Source organism: Trachurus trachurus (assembly GCF_905171665.1).
Source record: "Trachurus trachurus genome assembly, chromosome: 5".
NCBI lineage: Eukaryota > Metazoa > Chordata > Actinopteri > Carangiformes > Carangidae > Trachurus > Trachurus trachurus.
In genome coordinates, this window is record NC_139896.1 from 10,808,857 (window position 1) to 10,826,140 (window position 17,284).

Consider the following 17,284-nt stretch of genomic DNA (forward strand, 5'->3'; position numbering starts at 1 on the left):
TCTGGCTGACATATGGCAGTGGAGGTAATGCAGATAAAGGCGGTTAAACAAGCCTCCTGCATACAGGGAGTAATTTGCGTGAGAGGGCCATGAATAAACTAATTGAAACAGCAACGGATGAGAACCATTAAGGAAAAAGCATGGGGGAAATGAGCGCCGCTTTCAAGTCAAAAATTCACACCAAACAAAAAAAACTACATTTTCTGCAAAGTCTATATTTCCTACTGTGGGGCATGTGATGTCCAGTGTCAGTAGGAAATTATGTTAACGAAGATGACTGACTCTCATTGGTCAATTCAGTTAATGTCACTGTTGTATGCAAACTGGTAACATGCAGCATAATTCATCAGTAGCACTGTCTTTCTAGGTGTTTTATCTGCTTCCTTCACAGAAGGACTCACTTATTGTGGTGCTAATGTTAACACTCCGCATCCTTCATTCTTCAGGGTCTGTTTTTCACAGCAGGGCAGACTACAACAATTCAAATATGTACTTCCATTTTTGAAGGAGCAGCAGTTATGAGGGAGATATGCAGCATCAAAAACAAAAAGAACAAACAAATGTCTTTTAGATATTTGCCATACCGACAGTTTGGGAAAGAAAATGTCAACGACACAAGCCTCTATTACACAGCCAGGTCTGGGAGAAGAGAAACCAGTTAGTGCTACAGGGTGATGAGGATGAGGCCGCAGCGTCTAATTATTGGTGCTATTGATCCTGTGGACATGAGATAATACTGGCCTTCTCACTATGTCACCAACTTTTCCTCTCAATGAACAGACCATATCAGTAAAAGCACACACTGTGCTGACCGAACAGATAAATAGGTGATGAAGGGTTGGCTAATTTTACATGAGCTCACTGCTTGTTGTCAGCTTGGGGTAGAAAAGTCAATTTTAGTATGGAGTTGTATTAGTGAAACAAAAGATCAGCTGTGAGGTTAGTCCTCAAAGGCCTGAAAGACCAACGTTGGTCAAAAGGCAACTCCATGCATGCGTAGATTAGACTGATAATATGAGGCTTAATTGGATAGCCATACAAAGTGTCTGTGTGAGGCAGCTACATGGATCTAAAATTGATCATGCCTGCAGCTAAGACAGCGACTCACACTGACCTAACTCAAGTTTTTTTTTACTTGTCTCTTTTATCTGAATGCTCACATTAAATGTCAGTGTTTTGAGTTACAGCAACGTTGTGTGTTGACTCATAAAAACAAAGCATTAAGAGGATTTGGAAGAAAAAAAGCTCATATAAATGTGAGGACACGAAGAAGACAGGGCAGGAGGAACGTGAGGAGACAGAGGAGACGGCAGAGCGAGGTGTTAACGCGATCGTGGACTCACAAGGCACGGCGTGGCGGTAGAGGTTGTCTCGGATGGTCTGCTGCAGTTCGTGGTCAGGCGACGACTTCTGGAAGCGCTGGCTCAGATAATGCTTCAGGTCCTTGTTAAGCTTGCTTCCTGTCATTGTGCACACAAAAAAGAGGAAAACATGTGGTAACTGCATCAAACTACTGAAGGTTAGCAGCAGACACACAAGAACAACACAAGAGGCCCTGGTTGTTATCATTCACAGTGGAGTGTCAAATAGTCACACTGTTTGGCTCCCGCAAAAAAAGAAAAACACAAGTTTACCCTGCAACCACGGCAAAGCTCGATGCCGAGTGCATAGCTGTGAATTGTACACTTGCCATTGTCACTTAGAGGGGTAACTGGCTGCAGGCTCTCCCTCTCCAGCCAGCCAGGGCTAGCCAATTCTGAGACTGCTAGCGCTCTGGCTAGCACCGCAAATCAGCCCTCCTACTGCTACGCCATCTGGACCTCAGACACACATTAGGCTACTGAAGGGCAGCGCGGCTGGAAAGTGTCCGAGTATGTGCGTGTGTGTGTGTATGTGTGTGGCCGCTACAGTGAGTGTCCACAGTAGCCTACTACATGCATGTGGAAGCACAGCACTAAACAGACTGATGACATGAGTAACAGAGCAGAGATATGAAACGCATTCCTGTCTGCTGTCACACAAAAAAGGAAGGAAAATTGATCATTTACCTAATTAATATGACAATGGCTCGGTCTAAATTAAATAACAACACTCCTCCAGGCAACAATAAACATCTTATCACATTCTATAATAGAAACATGTCCCATTATTTATTACACAAACCATTTATCTCCCATCTTTGCTTTGCTGCTGAGACCATTTTCGGTTGTCTTGGGCAAACAACCAGTCATAAAAGGCCCTGGATCCTGTTTCCATGGAAACTGTGTGTATGTGTGTGTGCGTCTGTATGTGCATGTGTGTGTGTGTGTGTTTAATAAGATGATTGAGATTGGTAGCATAGTACAGAGGAGCATTCTGTACGGTTGGCAGAATAATTGTAGGTTCATATGATAAAAAATACATAATTGAAACACAACAGACACATCCCACAGACAATGATATGACTGCTCTTTGTTTTAATGTGTGACCCAAAATTTTGTCTGTCATGTGTGACAAGAGTGTGGAATGCTAACACTGAATTATGGTCACGCTGATGCTCCTCAGATTGTCAAAGTGTGGGTTTGCAGGCGTCAGACATACACTGAAATAACAAAATATAAAATATAAGTTAATATAAACCCATGTAAAAATCTGGAACAAGAAAAAATATTGTTCTGAAATGTCAGATCACACAATGTGTATTAAAATGTTTGAATTAGGTTCTTTATTTTAGAAAATAAAAAAAGGATAAAAGAGACATCAGAAGCTGGTGTTTTAAGTTTCCCTCTCAGGGTTCATCAGAGTCTTTGTGAATCCAGACCCTTGAAATTCTAAGTGATTAATTAGACGCTTTGATCGTGGATAATTGATGAACGATAATAACAAGCCTCACGGCTGCTAGTGAGCGTGGCAGTTTAGTCAACAGTCTGAGCAGAGAGGTTGAGTCTTCTCTTCTCCCTGCTGCCTAAGCTCTTCCTGGGAAGAAACTCTGCTCCTGGCCCCGTCCCATCTAGACATATCACTGCGTTGTAATCCTCACAACAGGTCACAAGCCAACGCTCAGGCCAACAGAGAGCCTAATACACACCCTGATGTGCTCTGCTACACACCAATTACTGGAGAGCAATGGGCATTCCTTGCTAGCAGATCCCTCAACTGACCATGTGACCCTTTCCGAGTTCAAGACTTCTGGAAATCTGGGAGTGGAAAACATTTACCAACATAGCCTACCTCCTCTCTCTTTGTCGTTTTAACCACAATGAGCAAACACAATGCATGAATGAAAATCAACACATACCCTTCAAATACAAATGATGAAAAGGTGATGATCCAGTAGAAAGCACACTTTGAATATCATGCCGTCTACTAATCACCACCTGGTGTCAATACAGTAGGTTGCATTAACTGTAATTGTATAACACAGCATCTGAAAATGTGGAACCTGAGTGTCCACTACTCACATAAACAAGATTGGGGACCAATGACTGACATTAAAAGGACAGCTTATGCTTTTAACTCATCCTTTTCAAAATATGTGGATTATGTGGATGATTCTGTCTTTGGGTCAGCCACGAGAGGCAGTTTAAGTATGTGGGCATTTGCTGTTTCCGCTTGCTCCCACACTGTCATAATCTAAATTCTTGACCCCTTTTTTTAAATTCATGAAAAGAACACAGTTCTTTTGATTGACCTGCACTTAAATGCTGGCTGGACCCAGTGTACACATGAGCTCCAGGAGTTAACTCATTTTGTGGTTCCCCAACATAATGTGTTGTTGCTGGTCTGAGGTCAAATACCATTCCACCACATTTTCTTTCTCCTTTTCTCTTTCCCCCATCCACGAGTTAAAACAACAGCAGACTACTCTGAAACCACTCTCCTTAAGTGGAGCCACAGTGTGTAGATTTTAGTCTTTTGGTTGGCTGCAAATCAAGTCTCCATTGGTCCAACCATAGCACAAACACAGTTATCTTAGAGAGCGATATTCTGTGAATGCACAACCAGCAATCTGTCATTCATCTTATGCACAAGAAGGTCAGAAAGATCACGACTCACCTCTGTTTAAGCCTTTAAGGCAGCTAGTCAGCCCCTTCAAACCAGTGCTGAGTATCTTAACACCATAAGCCCATTAACTAAACCCATTAATGTTACCTTGCTCTGTTTTGGTACTGTGTGTATAATGATGCTAGCTCAGATGGCAAAAAGAAAACCACTGATCCTGAAGATCTGGACCGACTTGATCAATCTAAAACATACAATAATAGTTATTCAAAATATCCAGTCATGCATTTTTGAGACCAAGGCCAGGTGTCTGACCGGGTTTGTGGTGCTTTCATTCATTCATTAACCAATTAGTTGATTTCAATTGATTCATGGGCAGCAGATACCAGGCAGGCAGGCAGCAGGGCTGGGTTTGAAGAACATTTGGCCCAGTGGCCACCCACACAAATCCCTCTGCAAACAGATAATTAGAAAAGACATATCCTTCAAACACAGCCCACCTGTTATAGATTTTCCATAAGCCCCCTAAAACAAGCAAGATTTTTGGGAAGGAGACACGCAATCTGTGACAGAAGGGAAGTGGGGGTGAAGGGGTTTATGCAAGAGAGAGAGAGAGAGGAGAGAGAAAGAGTGAGAGAGGGAGAAAGAGGCAGAGTCTGTCGCACAAAAAGAGAACATCAGAGTAAGCCAGACAAAACATCAAAAGAGTTTTAGACAAAGCTGAAATGTGAAAAGCCCCACTACTTTCCAGGCATCTCCCATTGAGCCCACCCCTGCACCCCTCAGCTCTGATCAGCCAGCCAAGGCCTTGCTCAGACATGCAGAGCCAGACATGGCACCAGCCAGACCCTCCGCTGGCAGTTGACATCTGTATTCACAGCATGGAAAAACCAAACTTCACTGAAACTGGATCCTCGCTGCTCACTGGGCCACCGTAGTGGGGAAAGGAAAGGTTTGACCGATTTCTGCTGACTTGGAGATGGCAGGAGTCGCCGCCTTGTTCGGCTCCTTCACGCTCCAGATGAGCGATGTCATTACATAGTGGAGGGCCCTGGCTGGTTGCGTGAGCTGAAGCTATGTTTATGCTACACCAATATCTCTGTATGGCCTGACTGTTCCTTAAATTAATCTTACTCATCAGTCCAGTTGAAAGATACCTGAAGCTCAGGCCAAATTCAATACTGACTTATGCTTGATTACATTAAATTACATTACATTACAGGCAGCTCTGTAATGGAAGTTTATACCGTGTATGTTTGGTTCCAATGCAGCATTCACATGAGAGGTTACTGTTCCAGACTTATATGGAAAATATAATTATGTACAATTTTATTCCATGTTCACACAGGAGAGAAGCTCAATTCACTCTAGACTTCCATTTCCAAATTTCAGCCATGCCAGTTTGTTTGATTTAAGAGATGACAATATCTGTCAGTCCATACCTGCAAAACAATTGACTTCCCATCACCCTATACACCATATGTAGTGTTTAATGGTAGCAAATGTTTGCATATTGATACATAAAACTTAGATTTTACCTGCTAAACATCAGCATGCCTCAAGCAGCTCTTGTCCACTAAACATGTTACTGGGTCCAACACATTGCCACTGAAAAAAAAGTTTGATGCCGAAGCCAAAAAGCTGGGCGACTGGGTGGAGGCCCCACCCACAGTGGCTATGGGAGTGGGAGGGGCTACTGCAAGGAATTCACTGCAAAGCACCAGCAACACAAGACTTTTGGAGACTGCAGTAACTTTAAAAGTACAGTATATTTGGGGCGTTGTGTAGCGCAGTTGGTAGAGCAGGTGCCCCATACAGAGGCTACTGTGTCCTCGCTGCAGTCGGCCCCGGTTCAAATCCCGCATTGGGCGGCCCTTTAATGCATGTCATTCCCCTTCTCTCTGCCGCACCATTTCCTGTCTCTCTACTAAACTATCCAAAAAATATATACTTTTTAAAAAGTACAGCATATTTACACAAAGCATAATGTTCTAAACATTTTTTTTAAGTTTAATGGGGGTGCACAGACAATAAAGAGACCAGACTAACAAACTAACCTGGCTCTAGACTTTCATTGTTGTTCAGCTAAAATTGAGACAGCAAATAAAAGTCCCCTTATTCAGCGTTCTGTGTAGACCTCTAACAACAGGTAGCATTGGTTATAATAACAATTCATGGCACGTCCAGAAATAAAAACCCCTATTAGATAAGGTCTTCAACAGAAGCTTCTAAGTGATGCTCTGGGCAATGGGCAATACGATCACCCTCTCAAAACAAAGCAACAGTCTAAGTAACAAAGCAGAGAACACAGTCATATGCCAGGGTGCCAGCCTGTTTTTCATGTAGCCAAGTCAGATTTGGCAGTATCACCATGTCTGGCTGGGCACTGAATGTTGAATCGATGTAGAATACACAAACAGTCTGGCTTACAAGGTAACATAACTCCACCCCCCCCTCCCCTCTTCAATAGTCTTTTTAACATCAAGGGACACATTTCTCAGGCAGGGGCTATTATTAGAACTAAAAACCTTCTTTCATAGGGCTGTTTATTGTTAAATTTAGTTTCTCCAAAGTGGGACATAGTAAAGAAATTGGGCTTTAAAGTCAAATGGATTTGTGCCATTCAAATCTGACCTACTTCAAGTTAAATTTAGCAATGAGACACACACAGGTTGTCCAAAGTCATGTCTTAAGTGATCAACCCTTAAGCGAGCACAGTCCATCCGTGGCTCTAGTTAATCAGATAATAAGGGTTAATCACCATTTAATTGATTCGAGCGGCATTCAGCAGCAACAACGTGCAGTTAACATTTTCATCAACACTTATCGGAGCTTAACCATATGTCATAATGATTAGGAGGTGATCGGAGGGGAGAGAGAAAGAGCTCTATCTGACCCTTGATCAGTGATTAGGAATCTGATTCACTATCACGCAAATTAGGTGCACATTCAGTGCAGCCAGCTGGAGGTTGCATCTAGAAGAAATAGTAGATGGCGAGAATGGTTTTCCTTGATCGAGACTGTTGCAAAAACTCACTCTGGGCAATAAGACCCAAAACTGTACTGCAGAAATGTGAAGGGGTTCAGTCTTTCCTATTCACAGAGCAGAAAGGTGTGTGTGTGTACATCCCTATCTCTGAGCTCGACACTACCCCCTATGTTCCTCTATTAGATGTGGCTTGCATCACAGCAATGGCCGGGCTCTGTATCCATAGCAACAGCTGCCAGATGAGCACTGTCTGTGCTGAAGGTGTTGATGGTCACAGCCAGGCATAGTCTGCTGCCCCCCTCTGGACTAACAGGGTATTACAAAAACAAAGGCAACACCTCACTATCAGAATTAGACAATGAGCCCCATTATAGTTGTCAAATTCTTTATATTCTCTGTATGAATGCCATCATCAGTTCATACAGTGCATTGTAGGTAGGACCTATGAGACAATAAATTATATCAAGCACTCAGTTTCTAACAATGTAGTAAAATATCCCATAAAGCGAAGACTAAAAAGATGAACAGTCAATGCATTTTACATGCATTAGGTTAAATTATTCTGTGGCTGAAAGGCTATATGGTGAAAGGTTCTGAGAACTTCTCCAGAAATCAGGTTTACATGATAATTCATGTACAGAGCTGTAGAATTTCTGGTGGCCTTGAATCAGCTGTAATGTGGATACTCCAAAAAAACAGACACATTTATGCTAATACACATGTGAATGAAGGGCGCTTTCTCCTGGCCTCTTGTTGCAGGGACGAACGCCTTTCCAATCACTGCCCATATGAGGCAGTGAAGCTCTAAATGAAGGAGGAAATGCACTCAGATAATGAAATGTATGTATGAGGAAATGGCTTAAATGGCATGAGCCATCTATTTTTCTCTGAAGGAACTATTTTGGAACCAGCTATATTATTTCCCCAATGCAGCAAAAACAACACCAATGCTGTCTATGATCCATAAGCTCTACTAGTCATATCATAAACTCGATATGATTCCAAGAGTTGCTTCAGAAGTTGTTATCCACAAAAACACAGAAGAAATACCAGGAGGATTCACTGTTCTACCATTTCAATAGCATCAAATTTTAAATTCCCAAAAGCTGCAGATAATGTGTGAGTCTCAAAACTCAAGGCACAGTGGCAATCACTACTGTATGATTCAATGTGTAGTTAAGGCAGTGGAAAAGCACATAGCACAGGACCAGGTGGAGTCGAGTCAGTACTACTATGGAACGACAAAAACTAATTTTTATCCTCTGGCATCTGCTCTTTGTTGAGTCAAGATAGAAAAACACCAGATCCAACGCAGCCAGGGTTAAATCTCTGATGCATTTCCAGCGCTGTCTATATGGTTGTATGTCCTGAAGCTGCTCGCCTGTTTGCAATGTTCCAGATTGCTTTCATTGATCGTCGTCCTCCACACTGGGAAGAAGAAATCCTCAGAGGATTCATTTCAGCACGTACAGTACAAGGGCCTGCAGTAGAGGCGTCAATTTCCCTGCTGCAATCTGACGGTGGATTGAGAGGAGCACAGCACATACGTGTGACTTTTTATGAAACCATATCTGTGTGTGTGAGATATATTGTATTTCTCTTTTTTTTAGAGGCCATTATTTACACAACGCGAGCACTTGTCCAATTAGACCAACATCGGCACGTGCCAGCCAAGGACTCAGGAGCTATAAACAGCAATACAGAGCCTGCATCATGATTTATGTAGGTGCTAAACACACCACTGTACGTTCTGTTATTAATATTCTTGTGATGATACCTATATACAGTATGAGCCTCCATGACTGCCGCTCCCTCCTGAGAGGCATGTGAATGAGAAAATCCATCATCCGGTGACACCCGCGATGGCTTTGCATTTATTGTCAACAGGTATTATAGAACGACAGATGTGGCCTTTACTGCTAAAACCTAAAGGCCTAAAATGTGAAAGACAAAGGGTATAAATAAAGCTTCCCGAAGTCATTCACATTCAGCTGCTGCATCTTCACATAACAAGAAAAAACAAAGTGAACATCATTAACATAAACCAATAAATTAGAGGTTTCCTTGATGCAAACTTTTCTCTCAGGCCGGGATCAGCCCAGCTAATGATGTGATTATTGATTGACTGATGCATAAGCCAGTGGGACACGAGTATTTTGGAAGTAATTACCTCTCCATCATGGTCTCTCCTCATTGACAGGCGGCATTTCAAGACCAATGGGAGTATTAGTCTCCAGTGACAGGCCAGCTGATTGGCTCAGAGATTTAAAACAGGTCCCCCGGCTAAGAGGGCAGATCAGCACTTTTATACAAGGAGAGGCTGCGAACGGGAGCACGAGATTGTCAGAAAGATAGAATGGAAGAGGGGAAGAGCAACGGAGAAGTGGAGGATGTCAAGAATTTGTATGAAGACGGACTCCGAAGGCTCATGTGACCAGAAAGTGATGTGTTTACAGTGGGTGAGAAATGTGATGCAGACACTGCTCAGCTCAAACCTTCACACATTTCAAATGTCATTTAGCAAAGTGCTTTTCATGTTCAAGCAGCCAAAGTGTTTTTGAAGACAGCAAAAAGGACCAGACTTTAAAAAACAAGTCTTTTCATGAGGCTGCTTTTCTTTATAAATGTGATTAAAGCATCGAATGAAAACAGAATAATTCAATACTCTATTTAATTAATGGTTTATGGAAAATACTGAATCATTCCAATATGAACAAGCTACGAAAGCAGCAAAGTCCTCCTTCTAACACTAATTGTCCAACTGTGATTACAGCAACCCCTGCAATTCCCAACAAACTGAAACATACTTTTGCCAAATTCTATTGCCCATGTCTTAAAAAAATATGTATTCAAATATATGAAAGAGCAAGCAACCCGCTGACATATGAAAGGAAAGAACCTGATTAAAAACCCACAAGCGCCACAGAAAATGCTTTGACATCATCACAATGTTCTTGTCTTAAAGGGCAATTCCATCCTTTTATATGTCATGTGTATGTCATTAAAATTTCATTTTAGCCTCAAGTATGGGTCGGACTCCAAAAACACAGGATCTTACATTTCAAATTCTAATATTGTCTTTCATCAGACCCCAAAAACCTGACATATGTCATCTTCTTCCACACTCTACATCATCAGTTTGTAAATCTGGATGTTTCACACTCAATCTGACACAACCTGTATGACAACCACAGGGTTTCTGCCTCTACCAGAGGCACAAACTGTGTGTGTTTTGCAGGTTGAGAAATATTCCTTGTGACAAATCTAAAAAAAATACTAATGATATTCACATGTATAAACTGTGAAATCGTTCTTTCTCATAAGTATGACTTATAAATCTGAATGTCATGTTCTTATTTTAGAAACTGAGTCTCTCTCAGTAAAATTCACATACAAGATGCTCAGATACACAGGCGCCACCTACAGAAACTCAGGGACTAAGACCCCAGAGAAATAAGTCCATCTGTATTAAGGCAGTGAAACAACACAATCCAAAAGTAACAATGTCCCACTAAAATAAAAATCAAGCAAACACCATCAGCAAATTACCACCAAAGCTACAAATAAAGGCTCAAGATTGACTCTTGTAAATGTATGACTAAGCTGAAAATTTCTTGGTTTATTAGGCCTTTGCAGTAGTGAGATGTATTACCATAATATCTTCTGGCCTCTCTCCACCCTTATTCCATTTCACGGCAAGATAAATGGGCAACTGCTGGGGTGTAATCAGAAGCAGTGTGCTAAGTCACCCCAGGCCCACAGTGGGTGAACACAACACTGACAGACCAACCACTGGTCACAGGCAGGGAGGGAGGGAGGGCAGGAGGGTGAAGGAGGAGGAGGAGGAGGAGGAAATAACATAAACAACAGGAGGAAAGATGGAGAAATTCAATCTGGTTGATATACAGATGTTAAAAGCCATCGGGTGGAGCCTGAACGGGGCTTTAAGAGGTAAAACAAAGTAGAGCAAAATAATCCAAGGCAGGAGGTAAATGAGGGGCAGATGAGGGAAGTCCAGTCTAAGTGTGTCCATACTTGACTGACTGACTGTATGAAACAGTTGTTGGGACTCCATGTCTTCATCACAGATCTCCTGGACTGGACACATTAGGGGGAAGGGGCCGTCACAGTCGGCCTCACCTCAGGACGCAGGGCAAGCTCATTAACTCTGCCACCAGGGGGCACATGCCACTCAGGATCATTAAGCGTGAGGGGACACAGTGTGTATCTGCACTTCTAATGATGGATTTGCTGATTCCTGTGAGTGGTATCTTTATTCCTATTCTGGTCTTCATTTCACAGAGCTCACTGTCTCTCTTAAAACCCAACAGGTCGAGTCAAACCTCCACCCACCATGAGCTGGGTCCGGCTCAAGGTTTCTGTTTGTTTACCTCGCCGCTGTGACCAAGCGCTTGCTCATGGGGGGAATGTTGGGTCTCTGTAAATAATATTATAATTGGTCAGTCTAGTCCTGCTCAAGTGGCCTATGATAACCTCTGTTGTGATTCACTGCAATACACATAACACTTATATTCTTATATTTATTATCCATTCTAAGCTCCAGGTTGTTGTCTGACATGTTGTATTGACTATTTATTGTGGGCCATGTAGGCTATATATGAACCACGACAACCTGCTGCTCAAAACTAATTGCCCCGTGTGGGATTAATAAAGTTGTTTGAATAAAATTGAATTGAATTGAACTGACTGCTTTGGATATTGCACAGAAGGAGGTGTAGTGGTACAGGAGGGTACATCCACTGATCAGAATTATCAGCTCCTCCAGGTCAAATGTCAAAGTGTCTTTGTGTATAATAGAAAACAGCTGAAGGTTTCGAAAAGGTGCTGTGTGAATGGGTGAATAAGGCTTGAAATGAAAAGCATTAGTGATCAAAAAGCCTAGAAAAGTGTTTATCACATTGCATTTTCACATTTAGTTCATTATTTGACTTGAGTGAGAGAGTGAGAGTGAGTCATATCCATTATGAGTTTATATCGTGAAGCTTCATGCCAGATTTAAAATGAGGCTGAAAATTTCCTCTGCCTTGTGTGTTTGTTATCTATGTGGCTGACTAATTTACATTCCAGTACTTCCCCCTTTTTTTTTTTTATTGTCCTCTGATTTTCATCTCAAGGTCTGTTTTCTCCCTCTCATTCTTTTCTCTCTCTCTCTCTCATCCTGTCTACTTCTCTTCTTATGTAATCCCTAAATTAACCCCCTTATCCATCCTTAAATTCTTATTTCCTTTCCTCAGCCACACCCTTCAGCTGTCAACATCCACCTCTAGTCATCATCTTCAATCCATCCATCCATCCATCCATCCATCCATCCATCCATCCATCACTCCATCCGGCTCGCTCATGCCTTGAGAGGCATGACTGACCCACTTTCCTGCCCCCGTCACCCTGTCACACTGCTGACTCAAGACGCGTTCAAGATGTGTGAACGCACAAATACAGACATGCAGCCGTGCTCATGCGGATGAATACATTTGGCAACACATGCATACGAAAAGGACACTCAAACACACTACATCTGCTCACTGATCTAATTTTAGTAACCGAATGAGAACACACACACGCACACATCCACACACCTACACAAGAAAACCAACATAAACAGAGATAAGGGGAAGAAAACACTTGAGTGTGTGTGCATCATTTCCTCTTGACTGTCGGAACAAAATGACCAGAAAATGCAGTAACCACTATACTCATCACCAGCCCTGTGTGTGTGTGTGTGTGTTGATCTTTAATCCACAGTCATGATGTTATATCAGGACGCCACACTGACTCCTCTGGACACACACACACAGTGGAAGTTGAATAAAAGTAAACAAAACGCAAAGAGCCTATTCAAATCTATATCGGCACGTAACACATTACAGAAGCTGTGTGTGTGTTTCAGGGTTGTGGGCTAATGGGGCAGCAGTCACCACTGGTTACGTCTACAGCCGTTTCTGGGTCAGCATCAGGCAACACTCATCCAGCGCTGCATCCCTTAACAGCTGACTCCAGGCCAGACATGGAGGCGCACACACACACACACACAACACACATACATAAACAGAGTAAAAATAATTGTAGCACTAACTTACTACCAGCAGGGGCAGATGAGTATGAGGGATGCACATAGCATCAACAAACACTCATTGTCACACATGTTAAAAGCAAAGTGGTATAAATTAATCAATGAAATGAATCCAATGCAAAGAACTATCAGTTTAATCCAAAAGAAGAACCGAATACATCTGACCTATGAATAAGCTGCATGCAATGAGACACCCACAAGTCATTTTGCACAGAAAGACACACACACATACACGACGAGCCTGGAAACAGCCTGAGTTTCTACAAAGAGAGGATTTCATGCATCAATTACTCCACATCGTAGGCTACTTCTATCTTTACATCCATGCTTTGCGAGTGCATATGTCTATATAAGGCTGTATGTGTGTACCGTGCTATGTGCTGTGTGTGAGTGTGCCTGCGAACAGGAGCACACGTTGTAAATGTAGGCTATAGTTAACCACGGTGTCCCTCCACCATAGCATGATGAGCCAGATGAAGCCCAGTGAACCATGGGAAGAGCTTCGTACGCGTTAGAGAGTTGGAGGGCGAGAATATTGTGTCTAACTGGGTTGTTAAGTTCGCTCTGATGAAGTTGTTGCGAGTGAACACGCTCGTTCACACACAAATGTGCAGAATCTGCTTGCATGCATGCAAACACACACACACACACATCATCACTCCCTCAAACAGCAGAGTATTACAGCAGCGGCTCAGGTTGGAGTGGGCCCAGGTCTGATGGACTCGGCCGCCAGTTCGCAGCCTTAATCCACGGGGGTGGTGACGACACACTGACGGACAGACACACCTCCCTCTCTGCTTTGACTGTGTCACAGCATGCAAAGCAGTGCTTCCTAAGAAAGCAAACATCTGCTTTGAGTGTGCGTGTGTGTGTGACTGATGCTGGGGAAACACAAAATCATTACATAATTCAAAGTCCAATGCGGAAGCTCTGTTTTCATTTTCATTAAAAGGAATAGTTCATATTTATGGAAGTATGCTGCTCATTTAGTTGATACCCACCCCTCATATAAACCCCTTCTGCCTTCTTAATATCTAAGTGTGCTTTTGTCGGTATTTTGCAGAAAATCAGCACAAAGGAGTCTAATAATTGGATAACTGGTAATGTGACTGCCACGGAAATAGTAACATTTCTTTTATGTATGTTGGGGAGGAGGGCACATCTGCCCGACTCAGCCTGGTGAAAGCAGAGTGGAGCACAGAGCAGTGTGTCACCGAGCCGTGGGAGAATGCCAGCCAAAGAGGAGGATGAAGCCAAGTGTGGAGTAAGGCCGGCCGACGCTCAAGCCAGGCAGAGGGACTGACAGACAGACAGGGGATCAGCTGGATAGGAACCCAGCAGTCAATAATCACTGTCCTCAGCTCACATTGTACTAATCATGTGACTGAACATGGCCATGCAAATGTACACAAACTCTGAAACGCTGAACCACAGGGCAGCATTTTTTTTTTATAAGACATCCATCTGTAGTAAAGAGGATGAGTTATTCAAGATATCTAATAAATGACAACCACAGTAAGGTGTGCAACTTAAAGGGATAGTTCAACATTTTGGCAAATTGGTCCATTGCCATAATTCCTATAGTCTTGGGAGTAGGTTTGTTACCTTTAATTGTCGGTGCAAGCTTTTTTAGAACGGCGGAGCAGAGCCGCGAGCTGCTCAGAGCTATGCTACTGAGGCTAATGGGATTTCTTCATTTCCCTCATCAAACTCATCAAATACACAATCCAACAACTCCAAAACGCTCTTGTGGACAAGTTGTGACCTGCACGTTCACCACGCTATGAGATAATAACGGAACGTTGTTTTTGAGGCAAATGCAGAGACTGCTTGCCGAAAAACTGCCCCCGATGGGCATGCGCATCCGCAGTTTTGCATGAATTTACCTCGAAACAACTCCGTAGATGGTTCCGCCACTCCTTAAAAACATCCTAGTGGATACAGTGTGAACTATCCCTTTAAGCAAGTATCAGGTCTGATTTTCCTGTTACTACAAACTGCGGCCTATGGACATGTGATGAGGCTCAAGAGCTCAGTTGGAGGTGGACAGAGGCAGGTGAGGCTGACAGGGAAGGGAGGAACATTTCACATAAACTGCAGGATAGAGGATGATGGGATGAGTTCTGGAAGAGAACAAAACAAAAAAACGGATGGAGAGGAGAACATCCAGGCAGCACCAAGAGCCACAAAAAAGGAGGGACACACAAAAAGAGGGGAAGGAGAAAAGGAGGGAGTGAGGGCAGGATGAAGGCATGGAGGCCTGGCGGGGAGCCAGGGCAGGGAGTGTGCCACAGATGTGCCCCCACCACCCCTGGTGGGAATGTGCTGAGTGGACAGGAACGCCCTCCTCACACACACACACACACACACACATACACGTGCGCACATATATGCACACAAGCTCCACCAGCTCTCATTTAGCCAAAGTCACCAAATAGAAGAGACCACCCAAGCAACTGCACAGGTTACTGAGACCCTACACCATCACAGTGTGACGTGTTGCTCAGGTTTGACTCAAACTTGAGCAACTCTGAGTATGGACTCACTTCTTCGCCTGCAAAACTCTTGGTACACTTTTCATCACTCTTTTCGTTATTCATTTCAATTTCACTCTGCTGACCACACTGGATCACAACGATCAATGGTATCGATTTTTCCCTTTTTACTGGGTTGCATAAGAAATGGCCTCGACCATTTGACTGTTCTGTCACCTGTGGATTCTGTGCTGCGGCGAAGCACAACCAACACCGTGGTTGAATCCTCAGCCACTGAGATCTCTATCAACCTGCAGAAATAAGCATGGAACCGTATATATGCCTTCAACTGAAGTGCTTAGCAGATGTTAGGATAACAGCTCTATCCCGGTCTATGGGTAGATGTGACAGGTGGCTCACTGTAGTCTTCCATGCACTTAGGAAATGTGTCCACAAGACGCATATCTGAGTTAAAATGAGTGAAAATTGCTTTGCAAAACTGCTCTTTTCCTTCAGACGACCTCCCGCTGTGAGCTTTATCATGCCGCCGCTTCACGTTACATTTATCCACAGTCCCTTTGGTGAGCTGTGAAAGCCGGGTCCTTACTGTGGCTCTGGATTTTTTGGGAGATCAGAGGAGCCGAATGGAAAATGTACTAAACGTCAGTAACAGTGACACAGCGAGCTGGGTTGCGGTGAGCGCTCAGGGCTCAGGGGATTGTGGGCCGTTAAATGGGGGTGAGGGGAAAAAGATGTCGTCATTTTCACGAGGGAAAAAAAAAAATTCCATCTGGCTTCCACCTCAGTGTTTTTATATGTGTGTGACAGTGAAGACTGCACCTGTCCACCTCTCAGTAGCCCCTTGTTGTATCACTGTATTATCACCATTGTCAGGCTTCTGGTATGTAGACAGACACAGTCATCTACTGTTCAAATATTATTGTAAACCCCCACTGAACAGACAGCAGTGCGGAAATATCTGCCTCATTCCTCATCCTCATGACTTCCTCCACTCTCCGGTCTACAATTTGTGGAAAAATGGAAATTCCACATTTTTATTCCCGACATGGCAGGTGGGTGAAGAGATGGGAGATCTGCTGTAGAACAATCCTCTTGCAGATAAAATGCAAATTAAAAAGGCCGGGACAACTTTTCTTACCTGATGGAGTGATGGAAGAAGAGGTGTCATCATCATGAAGCAATATCAAGAAAGCCATTATCATGAAAGAGAGAGAGAGAAGAAGCAAAATGTTAGAAACACTGGAGTCAAGATTTGCAGCTTGAGAGCAAATCAAGAAATGGACAAATTGGACACAAGACAAATAGAGAAATGAGATCCGTTCTAAGCCTCTGGATCAATACGCTCTACATTCTACATACATTTTGCCTAAACACGTCTCCCCCAACGGACTGATGTGCTGACTCTGACGCTTGGCATCCAATAATCGCCGTCACAGACAGCACATCGATTCAAGCTGCTTCTATCTCAATAAGCTCTAGTAAAATCCACTGAAAAGGCCACCTTCAGCAAAACTGCTCTGGTAAATAAAGGGAACACAGAAAGCTGTAAACTGAGATGACACACACGAGCACAACTAAAAGCTTTCTCTGGGTTCTGGTTCAACACAGTGGAAGCTTCATTTCTGAGAAGCAAAAATTAGGAGAGGGGAATAGATCCATCAGAAATCCTCTCAGTAAGTGAATCTAGCCGAAGACGAAGACTTTGTAGGTTCTGCGTTCAACACTGTC

The 17,284-nt window shown here is 43.2% G+C and overlaps 1 protein-coding gene across 4 annotated transcripts in view; it reads right to left on the minus strand.

Moving 5' to 3' along the window:
* Positions 1-17,284, minus strand: part of magi1b (membrane associated guanylate kinase, WW and PDZ domain containing 1b) — a 131,627-nt gene that overhangs the window by 74,637 nt on the left and 39,706 nt on the right. For all 4 annotated transcript variants that reach the window (XM_083972026.1, XM_083972024.1, XM_083972025.1 and 1 more), the window contains exon 2: positions 1,344-1,460. In XM_083972026.1, coding sequence (XP_083828152.1) covers positions 1,344-1,460 — 117 coding nt within the window. The remainder of the gene's footprint in view (positions 1-1,343; positions 1,461-17,284) is intronic.